Below are 12238 nucleotides of genomic sequence, written 5' to 3' on the forward strand. Positions count from 1 at the left end.
TCTCATACTGTGGTACTGCTTAAGCAATGAGGGAAAGATGGGTATTTCCCTCATTAAGGTCAGGGTAATGCGAAGATTAATATTAAGGTCATGCCAAATTAGGGGTTAGGGTTATGGCAAGCATTTTTGATGTAAATGCATTGTATTACCAATCTAGGGTTTGCCAGTTGAATATACACTACCTATTCTCTATTTTGGGATGTAATTGCAACAACTGACAACAAAAAATATACTTGCAAATGACCAATAAATAACATTGATTGTAATACATGTATTTAGATACATTTCAGCTATAGCTTCACAATTTACACTTTTTTTTATTCTCAATTTAAAATTGACTAGCCATTTTTTACATTCAGCATGACTGTCAAGGGAAATATAGTATTATTTCTAACAAAGATATCTACATATATTTCAGGATGTCGTGTATCCCTGAAAATAATCAGAATTCATGTAAACATTACAATTTTGAAAACATAGCTTGTCCAAAAAAAAGAGGTCTCTTGGTACAACTTACCCCAGGCAAATTAAGCCGCCTACAAATTAATGTACTGAATGAAATATTTCCACTACCTTTTTAAAACCATCTCTATCTTTATTTCCCAAACGCAATTCAACACAATCGCTTGTTTGTCTTTGAAGCATCTTTAACACAGGTTTAACACCTAACAAACAGTTGGTACTTAAAAAAAAACAACACTTTTAACATAGGCCTGTTGTTACCTCAGTGATAATGCCTTGCATTAGGCCTGGGAATTTACTCAACTTGCCATTGGCTCAACTTACCCCATGGCAAACATTTTGACTATATTAGCCCACACAGCTCCAAGGATGCACTTTCATGCTAGGTTTAGGATCTCACAGTTAAGCTTCTAGAGATCCCGACTGATATAGAACAATCTTCAAATGGTCTGCTTTGGTTTAGATACATCATGAAACCTCTGACACAATAAATTCATTTGACTTGGTAAAAATCTGTTTTGTTGGACCTGACTTGCTTACCACTTTTTCCATGTGGTTTCTTCCTTCACAGACTCTGTGACATGATGACCTCTTCCTAAATGTTTGGTCAAATTATTAATTGTGTATGGTTTCCTAGAAACAAGGGTGGCTCAACTTACCCATATGGCTCAACTTACTCCACTCTCCCCTAAACCATTTGTGTAGTACTGTAGGTCTAGTGAGTTCTAACTGGAAAAAGAGAATCCAGTTCCATCTAGTGGTAGTATAAGTAAAATCACTAGTTTCTGTTACAGTGACACTGTAAAAGCATTGGTTACTCAATGAGACAAAATCACTATTGTTACCATCAACATCAGTCATTACAGCATAATACAGCCAACACTGTGACTGCACAACAAACAATTTAGCCAACAATAAAACAGATCCTGTTCAGAATGATCTAGTTTGCACAGTAGACAGGCAAAGTTGAGGACAATATCTATATTTTCTTCATTTGTTTAATTGCACAAACATAGGATATGACAATCATAGAGTTGAAAGAAATGCATGTGCAGGAGAAGTAAGAAACCCAAAACGGGCGTGGAAACTGGTGTCTGAGCCTGTCCCCTCCCTGGATGGTTTGTTTGGTGGTCTCTCTATAGGCTGGTTTGTTTAACCTCACTGGCCTTGCCAGCTTCCATTTCTACAGCTGTGTTCTCATAGAAACCACCATCTTCCTCTCTGCAAGACAAAAACATGGGCTTTACAATGAGGCTGTGTAGTTTGATAGCCTTCTGTCTAGGACTGCAACAGTTGAACATTTCATAAGAAAATACACTTGTTTGTGAGATCCTGGTAAGTTAGTTAAGGACAACAGGAGGTCACAATATTAAAGTATGAAAAGATTATATCAGTAAAGAGTCAGGCAGTAGTGGAAAAGTACCCAAATGTCATATTTTATTTTAAAAAATGCCTCACGTGAAAGTCACCCAGTAAAATCCTACTTGAGTAAAAGTCTAGAAGTATTTGGTTTTAAATATACTTAAGTATCAAAAGTAAATGTAATTGCTCAAATTTACATAAGTATAAAAAGTATAAATCATTTCAAATTGCTTATATTAAAGCAAACCAAACAGCATCATATTACTTGTTTTTTATTTAATTTACGGAGAACCAGGGGCATGCTCCAACACTCAGACATATTTACAAACAAAGCATTTATATTTAGTGAGCCTGAGGCAGTAGGGATGACCAGGGATGTTCTCTTGATAAGTGCGTTGAATTTGACCATTTTCCTGTCCTGTTAAGCATTCAAAATGTAACGAGTACCTTTGGGTGTCAGGGGAAATGTATAGAGTAAAAAGTAAATTATTTTATTCAGGAATGTAGTGAAATAAATGTAAAAGTTGACAAATATAAATAGTAAAGTACAGATACCCCAAAAAATGACTTAAGTAGTACTTTAAAGTATTTTTACTAAAGTACTTTAAACCACTGGTTGCTGGTGCCTGTTACACAAGGCACCTCTGTGTCATTGTAGTCACTTACTGAATATTACCTTGGCAGATGGCTAGCAGCCTGCACTGATAAGACAATAGTATAGCAGATCAGCATTAAGCTAAATAATTTGATGTACTGAATGGTCAAAACAATGTTTAGGACATAGAATTAGGAATTAGAATAGTAATTTAATAGGATCTCTAAGGTTAAGGAGATTATTTTTGCTTACATATTTACCCTTGTCATCCTACTTTACAACAAGTGTCACTAATACCATGTAAGTACACAGAATATGTGCAGGTGCATTTAGGTTATCACCTCTGTTGTACTTACTTTTCCTTCTTGAAGAAAAGCCTTTGTACAATAAGGATGACGAAGACGATGAAGAGGAATCCCACTACAGCAGCCAGACCAACAAGCCAAGGCTGCAGTGTCCCACCCTTGGATGTAGTGAGTCGTAAGCCTCCTATATAAGGAATAAATAGTTATGTATTCACCAGAAAACTCTGATTTGATCATTGATACCACACCATTGATAGTGTTGTAGTATGTGGACTATATTATCATGATGATGTAAGATATTTGAACGAAGAGTTAAACATCGCTGGCTAGTCCTGACTAACAGTGTTCACAGCTGTAACATAATGCCGACCTCAGAGGGAAGGTGCAAGGTGAGGTTATTATGACATAACTGTTGTTAAACGTTGCATAAATATCTAGCCAGTGTGATTGATCATCGATGAGGACTTACCGTTTGGCTTACCACTCTGGGCCTGGTTAACACAAACCGCCAGTAATAAACAAACCAGGAAAGTTTTGTGGAGAGACATTATGAATCCTTGTTGATCCCAGGAGGCCTCTGAGGTTGGTGTTGTGTAGAACCTGTTCACTGTCACGATACTCCTTCTGGACTGGTAACGTCCTGTGAGGTCAAAGTGCAGTATACAGCACAGAGAGCAACCAGATTGCACCATGTTGCCAATGATACCAGCAGATTTTATTGCCTGAAAGGTGTGTCCACTCCAAACTCATGACTTTTCATTTGCTCCTGAAACCAGCTTTCAGTAACGATCATGTCATGTGTTTACTGGATAGCATGCAAATGTGTAATATTGTGTAAAATAAATGTACAATAAGTAGAAAACAAGTATTTTTGAGAGAAATGGTTTAAAATCATCAGAAACCATACGGAATAAACGTGTTCAACAACATAGCTCACAGTTGAAAGTCCTGAAAGCATTTCCTCTTCATATGGTCAAAGGGAGGTCTAAAGGCCTAGTCTAAACACTAACAATACAACAAGGACTGGTCACTTATGAAGCTCTTGACATGCCGCCAGCATGTGGAGATTATTGTGTAATGCAGTAATGAGTACATGATTACAACACAGTATATCTCTTTTGGCTTACAGTTTACAGTGCATCTGCCACATTGCTGTACCCAGCCTTGTCTCTAGCAGTCAGTCTGTGTGCCTGCCCCTTTGTAGCTAGCTCATCCTGCCGAAGGCGACCCTGGGGCCCGTGCGCGGGGGCCGTGGCTCACGTCCATCTGAGATGACCCAGATGGCAGGCATGTTCTTGTTGCCCTCCATCAGGCAGTGGATCTCCTCCGCCTTGACCATAGCCTCCAGCTCAGCATTGGTCTCTGGACACCAGTCCACCTGGAACTTGTCCTTACACTCCCAGGGGTTAACCACCTCCTCGTCAGGCTGTACCCCAAACAGGTAGTCTACAAAGGGAGGTGGGGAGAACACAATATGGCAAAATTATTTTTAACAGAGATATTCAATTCAGTGAAATCCAGACTATCAGCATGTTTGTAGTCAGCTACCGAATGATAATTTCTAATAATTTGATTGTGATATTTTGATAAATTCTCGCCATTTCATTGCTGACTGACACAAGACAAACAGTGCATCCAGTTGGCTCCAGTGTGGTGAGGGAGTGTTGTGGTAGCTGTACCTGCTAGGTCATGAATCAGCTCTTTGATGAGGTGCCTGATGATGGCGTACAGGGCGATCAGAGCCACCACCGATGCTAGGAACAGATAGATAACATAGTTGGGCAGGGTGATAGCGTCCCGAGAGGGAGGCTTGTAGTTCTCAAAGAACACCTCCTCTTGTGGTTCCCCATAGTCCAAGTTATGGTCCATTGTCCCCTCACTCTAGTCTACCTCCACTCTTCTTCAAGCGGAGTGTGGCACCCTCATTGATGTTTCCATCTGGTCTACCTGTCCGTACACAAAGACACGCTTGAAGTAGTATGCTGAGTATATTGACAGTCAATTCAGTATAATGTATACATTACATTTCTTTATAGGTAATGTGTATCAAATATTTTTTTAAATAAGAACTACTTGTGTACCTACCAGTATCAATGTTTTTTTTCACCGCTTCCTAATTTGGCAGGCTGTATTAATTTCCAACAGTAATCTCCAATCTTCGAAAACAACCATCAATTGATCTCGCTCATCAATCTTCTCTCCCACTGAGAAGCTGTTATTTTAGATGTACTACATGTCATCCCACTGCAGCCCTTGTGCTGGGTACCACGCAGCATGAGGTTGCCATGGCTGCAGGAGTGCTCTAGTCCCAGATTGCATTGACTGCAAAGAGACCCACGCGAGCTAATGTACTTAGTGACGTACTGTACAGGCCAGGTCAAGGTCAGTTCTCTGAGCCTGGATTTAGGATTGGAAAACAAAAGGCGTAAATTAGGCCAGAGGTTCCAAAAGAGAGAGAGGTGGTTGTGTCGCCAGAGAGGGCTTTTATCCATAGTTCCAAAAGAGAGAGAGGTGGTTGTGTCGCCAGAGAGGGCTTTTATCCATAGTTCCAAAAGAGAGAGAGGTGGTTGTGTTGCCAGAGAGGGCTTTTATCCATAGTTCCAAAAGAGAGAGAGGTGGTTGTGTCGCCAGAGAGGGCTTTTATCCATAGTTCCAAAAGAGAGAGAGGTGGTTGTGTCGCCAGAGAGGGCTTTTATCCATAGTTCCAAAAGAGAGAGAGGTGGTTGTGTTGCCAGAGAGGGCTTTTATCCATAGTTCCAAAAGAGAGAGAGGTGGTTGTGTCGCCAGAGAGGGCTTTTATCCATAGTTCCAAAAGAGAGAGAGGTGGTTGTGTCGCCAGAGAGGGCTTTTATCCATAGTTCCAAAAGAGAGAGAGGTGGTTGTGTTGCCAGAGAGGGCTTTTATCCATAGTTCCAAAAGAGAGAGAGGTGGTTGTGTCGCCAGAGAGGGCTTTTATCCATAGTTCCAAAAGAGAGAGAGGTGGTTGTGTTGCCAGAGAGGGCTTTTATCCATAGTTCCAAAAGAGAGAGAGGTGGTTGTGTCGTCAGAGAGGGCTTTTATCCATAGTTCCAAAAGCGAGATAGTGGGTATGGTTCCTTTATTTTTGTATGTTTAGTCAGCAAGTATTACTGTTAAGCATGTATGACAATAATATTTTTACCAAGACCCCTCTGTCAACCCACCGTTTAATCTGAGATCTGTAATAATCCTGGCTTTTATTGGGCAATGGAAGAATTCCAATCAACCAAACTCTTCTAATGCCAAACCATATATTGATATCCAATGTTGTAGTGACCTACCAAACTACTCTTACAGAGCAGCTCACCTCTATGTACTATAGTGGTCCTAGACCAGAATGGTAGGTGATGACAGCACGTCTTGTGTGTCCTTGCTAAATCCCTGAGCTGCTGAGGCTGAGGCCTTATTCTCCCCTGCCCTGTCTCTGAGTCAGACTGGCTTAGTTTAGCGCCACATGATAATGGCGGATCGGGATGAGGGGATAAAGCAGATATACACATTCAGACAGACACAGGTTTAGTCCTTCCTTTATTGGAATGAGGGTCATCCTCTTTGGCCACCTCAAGAAAACAGATGCATTTACGTCTACAGCGTTACAGCAGCTCATATACAGTGATGAGAACAAGTATTAGATAACCTGCAAAATCGGCAGTGTTCCCTACTTACAAAGCATGTAGAGGTCTGTAATTATTATCATACGTACACTTCAACTGTGAGAGACGGAATCTAAAACAAAAATCCAGAAAATCACATTGTATGATTTTTAAGTAATTAATTTGCATTTTATTGCATGACATAAGTATCACATAAGTTTCAACACTGTAGCTTCTACACTCGCAAAAGGGATGTGTTCAGGTTCTGCTCAATCCCATGGTGTTATGTAAGCTGACAATTTATAGTAAAGATTCAACTGTTATTTCTTCTGGGATCCAAAAGGAAATGGAAAATCTCAGAGCACTGACACAAATGAATGTTTCTGCACAGTTGGATTGTTCAAACTGTCTACACTTGTTTTCCTATACAGTACAGACATTATACAGTAGAATTGTTTGTACATACAGTTTCTTAGTTTATGCATCTGATGCTTAAATTACATTGTTAAAAAAAATGGATTGGGTTGCAGTTTCATTTAATTTGTATAAAAACAGGATTAGATGATTGGTAGTAACAGAGACGGGATGTATCTGATTGGGAGCCAACCTGACAGGAAATGAGGACAGAGGAGAGAGCAGAATAGAGTGGACAGTGAATTGTTATCAGGGGACCTTAGGCAGAATGTTCTTCTGACCCAAACTGACTGAAAAAGTTGTGGGTTTGTTTTCTTCAGAAGAAGGTTGTCTTTGCTTGTATATGCTAGGAGATTTGATCATTGTAAGGATCCCCTTCCCCACGTCTACTATTCTGATGGTCATCCACCTTTTCGCCTCGACAGCAGTCTTCCTCCTTCTCCACTCCCTTGCAGTCACACACACCTTCCTCAGACCCAGTCTGCGTGCACATCATGACAGTTTTAGTGTTTGGCACGTACACATTTCTCATATAGAAATATAAGAACAAACTCAGTCACTACAACACATGTATGTGTTTTTGATTGAAAAGTAGCCTTAACTAGCCCTTTTAATCCACAGATCCAGCTGACATGCCTGTTCCATGGCTTCAAATTGAGGCTACAGAGTGTGAAGGTGAACTGAAAGCTGAGTATCAATGGTGAGTCACAGTGAAAGGACTCTGGATGGATTAATCAGATTACAAAGATGTCTGCCTGCCTCCCTGCCTGTCTGTTTCTCTCTTGTGTGATCATCCTACTTTACCTGCCAAGTCATGGTACAAGTCATTGATCAGGTGTCCTAGGATGGCATAGCAGGACACTACTACCACTATGACATAGAGCACATGAGAGGGCATGTGAAAGGCATCCCGGGAAGAGGCCACGTAGGTAGGCAAACAAAGTAGAGATCGTCTTTCTCCACGGCATGTAGGAGCTGCCTGGGGTTATAGGTCCTCCGTGGTACAAAGTGTTCTGGTCTGTGAGGAATCCATCCGCAAATTGAATTAGTTGAAAGGGGACGTTGATTAGGTTTATATGAGACTGAATTTACCATGTTGGTGAAAAACACCATCATTGGAACGATATCTCGTGGAAAGATTATTTTACAAAGAAAAGAACAATGACCTGAATGGAGACTTGGTCTGTGCGGCCCATGTCCAGTATATTCTTCATACTGAGCCTTATGGCTGGTAAGACAAGAGAATAAGAGAATAAGCGAGGTAGCAGTATCTTTTTTTTAGGGCCGAAACCCTCAAAATTAAAGATCAAATAAGGGGAACATACAGTACATATGTTGTGACAAAGGATATCTTCATTCCCATAATATGTTGCCATTTGTAATGTTGAGCAGTTGGTAGGAAAATATTTGTTCTGACTTCAGTTATGGACAAAGAGGGTTAAAGTGCTATTATTCAGCTCCCCTCTACCCACCGGCCCATCCCACCATTCAAATGAGGAATGCGCCATTCAGTGCATTCCTCATTTGCCCAGAAATATCCTCCTGTGACACTGCCCTCTCTTTCCGGAGAGCAACTTCCCTCCAAATCATGTCCCTTAATGAGGTGGGGGAGATGGAATTAAATAACAGACACAGGAACCAGTGGAGGTTCTAGACCATTTCAACTGGGGGGGCCAAGCTGGGGCCAGTTGTACTGTTAGAGGGGCCAGTTACATTAGACGTTATTGTTGTCATCGTTTTCTTCACTGCATTGGCAGGCAAAAGACCATGTTCATAATCATCATCGTTGCCACTGTCTAATAACGGATGTAAAAAAAAGAATGATAGCAAAAATGTATGTAAAAATGATTTCATACTCCACATTTAGGGGGGTCACAAGGGGGTCCAAAATTGTTGTCACAGGGGCACTGCCACTGACAGGAACGAGAGTGACTGTAAGATGAAATGTGGAGGTGTCTGAAGTAAGTACATGTAAAAGCACTTGAAGTTTCCTCATGCAACCTAAGTGCAGAAAGAGTTCTCTCAGACTGAGGAGACAGATGTCACGTAAAATACTGAGTACTGCCTCGCAACAGAGCTGAGGCAGTCGAGACTGAATACTGCCTCCCAACAGAGCTGAGGCTGTCGAGACTGAATACTGCCTCCCAACAGAGCTGAGGCAGTCGAGACAGAATACTGCCTCCCAACAGAGCTGAGGCAGTCGAGACTGAATACTGCCTCGCAACAGAGCTGAGGCAGTCGAGACTGAATACTGCGTCCCAACAGAGCTGAGGCTGTCGAGACTGAATACTGCCTCACAACAGAGCTGAGGCTGTCGAGACTGAATACTGCCTCCCAACAGAGCTGAGGCTGTCGAGACTGAATACTGCCTCCCAACAGAGCTGAGGCTGTCGAGACTGAATACTGCCTCCCAACAGAGCTGAGGCTGTCGAGCCTGAATACTGCCTCCCAACAGAGCTGAGGCTGTCGAGACTGAATACTGCCTCCCAACAGAGCTGAGGCAGTCGAGACTGAATACTGCCTCCCAACAGAGCTGAGGCTGTCGAGACTGAATACTGCCTCGCAACAGAGCTGAGGCTGTTGAGACTGAATACTGCCTCGCAACAGAGCTGAGGCAGTCGAGACTGAATACTGCCTCCCAACAGAGCTGAGGCAGTCGAGACAGAATACTGCCTCCCAACAGAGCTGAGGCTGTTGAGACTGAATACTGCCTCGCAACAGAGCTGAGGCAGTCGAGACTGAATACTGCCTCGCAACAGAGCTGAGGCTGTCGAGACTGAATACTGCCTCCCAACAGAGCTGAGGCTGTCGAGACTGAATACTGCCTCCCAACAGAGCTGAGGCAGTCGAGACTGAATACTGCCTCCCAACAGAGCTGAGGCTGTCGAGACTGAATACTGCCTCGCAACAGAGCTGAGGCTGTTGAGACTGAATACTGCCTCGCAACAGAGCTGAGGCAGTCGAGACTGAATATTGCCTCCCAACAGAGCTGAGGCTGTTGAGACTGAATACTGCCTCGCAACAGAGCTGAGGCAGTCGAGACTGAATACTGCCTCCCAACAGAGCTGAGGCAGTCGAGACTGAATACTGCCTCCCAACAGAGCTGAGGCAGTCGAGACTGAATACTGCCTCCCAACAGAGCTGAGGCTGTCGGGACTGAATACTGCCTCCCAACAGAGCTGAGGCAGTCGAGACTGAATACTGCCTCCCAACAGAGCTGAGGCTGTCGAGACTGAATACTGCCTCCCAACAGAGCTGAGGCTGTCGAGACTGAATACTGCCTCCCAACAGAGCTGAGGCAGTCGAGACTGAATACTGCCTCCCAACAGAGCTGAGGCTGTCGAGACTGAATACTGCCTCGCAACAGAGCTGAGGCTGTTGAGACTGAATACTGCCTCGCAACAGAGCTGAGGCAGTCGAGACTGAATACTGCCTCCCAACAGAGCTGAGGCAGTCGAGACAGAATACTGCCTCCCAACAGAGCTGAGGCAGTCGAGACTGAATATTGCCTCCCAAAAGAATACTGAATACTGCCTCGCAACAGAGCTGAGGCTGTTGAGACTGAATACTGCCTCCCAACAGAGCTGAGGCTGTCGAGACTGAATACTGCCTCGCAACAGAGCTGAGGCTGTTGAGACTGAATACTGCCTCGCAACAGAGCTGAGGCTGTCGAGACTGAATACTGCCTCGCAACAGAGCTGAGGCAGTCGAGACTGAATACTGCCTCCCAACAGAGCTGAGGCAGTCGAGACTGAATACTGCCTCCCAACAGAGCTGAGGCAGTCGAGACTGAATATTGCCTCCCAAAATAATACTGAATACTGCCTCCCAACAGAGCTGAGGCAGTCGAGACTGAATAGTGCCTCCCAAAAGAATACGGAATACTGCCTCCCAACAGAGCTGAGGCAGTTGAGACTGAATACTGCCTCCCAACAGAGATGAGGCAGTCGAGACTGAATACTGCCTCGCAACAGAGCTGAGGCAGTCGAGACTGAATACTGCCTCGCAACAGAGCTGAGGCAGTCGAGACTGAATACTGCCTCCCAACAGAGCTGAGGCAGTCGAGACAGAATACTGCCTCCCAACAGAGCTGAGGCAGTCGAGACAGAATACTGCCTCCCAACAGAGCTGAGGCTGTTGAGACTGAATACTGCCTCGCAACAGAGCTGAGGCAGTCGAGACTGAATACTGCCTCGCAACAGAGCTGAGGCAGTCGAGACTGAATACTGCCTCCCAACAGAGCTGAGGCAGTCGAGACTGAATACTGCCTCGCAACAGAGCTGAGGCAGTCGAGACTGAATACTGCCTCCCAACAGAGCTGAGGCAGTCGAGACTGAATATTGCCTCCCAAAAGAATACTGAATACTGCCTCCCAACAGAGATGAGGCAGTCGAGACTGAATACTGCCTCCCAAAATAATACTGAATACTGCCTCCCAACAGAGCCGAGGCAGTCGAGACTGAATAGTGCCTCCCAAAAGAATACGGAATACTGCCTCCCAACAGAGCTGAGGCAGTCGAGACTGAATACTGCCTCCCAACAGAGATGAGGCAGTCGAGACTGAATACTGCCTCCCAACAGAATACTGGATATTGCCTCCCAACAGATCAGGCTAGGTTAGCATTAGCTGTATCATCACTGACTAGAATACTACACAAGTACTACATGAGCCACTCTCCCTCATCAAATGCAGAGTACTGACAGCAAAAGCATTAGCAAAACCTAGAAATGAACCTAAAGCCTTCTCTCTCTAGTCAGTAAAGGCATTACTCACTCAGACTAGGACGACCTCCTCAGGCTTGGGTGCATCCTTGATCTTCTTGCAGAAGACTTGAGACAAAAGGCTGTCTCTGTCTGCTGTGAGGCTAGCCTGGCAGGGAGGACTGGAGTCCCTCTTGTCAGCAACAGGGTCAGTCGCTCTACTCCACCTGACCTTTGAGTGAAACTGGACTGAAGGGTCAAGAGTCACTCCTCTGAGTCTGACTAAATAAGTCTGTGTCCCTCATAACCTTTGACACCTAGACCTAATTAATCTTCAAGGATTTTCCCTGTCAGACTAGAATGATGGCTGTGAATGAGTATGACCATGAGTATTCAATGGCATCCTTTCTCTTGACAGATTTCATATAAACCTGGTTTCCACCAAATCATTTTTGATGGAAAGTATTTTAGATGTGTCAAAATAGCTACGTATCAATTTAGTAGGACATTCTCCATAAATAGGCCAATGACTGATAATCATATAATTGGCAGAGTAGAAGGATACAATTGGAAATAATTGAAAACATATTGGATGATGTAATGAGCACAGACAGTTACTTTCCACATTATTCTGCATCATACATAGCCTGTTGATTCTATGTTGAGTGAACAAATGACACATTTTGACACTGTAGAACAAGGAAAACAGAGATGCAAAATACCTTGCTGGGTTGAGCTGCAAAGATTCCTTTGGCTGTTTCCCTACAGTCCATACATTTCCCTGTATT

The 12238-nt window shown here is 43.5% G+C and overlaps 1 protein-coding gene across 2 annotated transcripts; it reads right to left on the reverse strand.

The window, feature by feature from the left end:
- Positions 1–1424: 1424 nt before the first annotated feature.
- Positions 1425–6072, reverse strand: LOC110524385. 2 transcript variants are annotated; one of them, XM_021603977.2, is made up of 6 exons: positions 4810–6072; positions 4404–4671; positions 3852–4170; positions 3194–3364; positions 2776–2908; positions 1425–1683 (listed from the first exon to the last, which is right to left on the reverse strand). In XM_021603977.2, the coding sequence occupies exons 2-3, from the start codon at positions 4591–4593 to the stop codon at positions 3929–3931; spliced, it is 432 nt and encodes a 143-aa protein (XP_021459652.2). In that variant the 5' UTR covers positions 4594–4671; positions 4810–6072; the 3' UTR covers positions 1425–1683; positions 2776–2908; positions 3194–3364; positions 3852–3928. The 2 variants fall into 2 exon arrangements, with proteins under 2 accessions (XP_021459652.2, XP_036834028.1); XM_036978133.1 differs by having other exon boundaries at positions 3194–4170; positions 4810–6071.
- Positions 6073–12238: the final 6166 nt, after the last annotated feature.

The sequence above is a fragment of the Oncorhynchus mykiss genome, chromosome 5 (genome assembly GCF_013265735.2).
Source record: "Oncorhynchus mykiss isolate Arlee chromosome 5, USDA_OmykA_1.1, whole genome shotgun sequence".
In the NCBI taxonomy this organism is placed as follows: domain Eukaryota; kingdom Metazoa; phylum Chordata; class Actinopteri; order Salmoniformes; family Salmonidae; genus Oncorhynchus; species Oncorhynchus mykiss.

Coding starts and splice junctions, on each gene's coding strand:
- LOC110524385 (XM_021603977.2), bottom strand. CDS start 4,593: ATGGACCATAACTTGGACTATGGGGAACCACAAGAGGAGGTGTTCTTT. Junction 4,171..4,403: donor GCTGATTCATGACCTAGCAG/GTACAGCTACCA, acceptor CTCCCTTTGTAG/ACTACCTGTTTGGGGTACAG.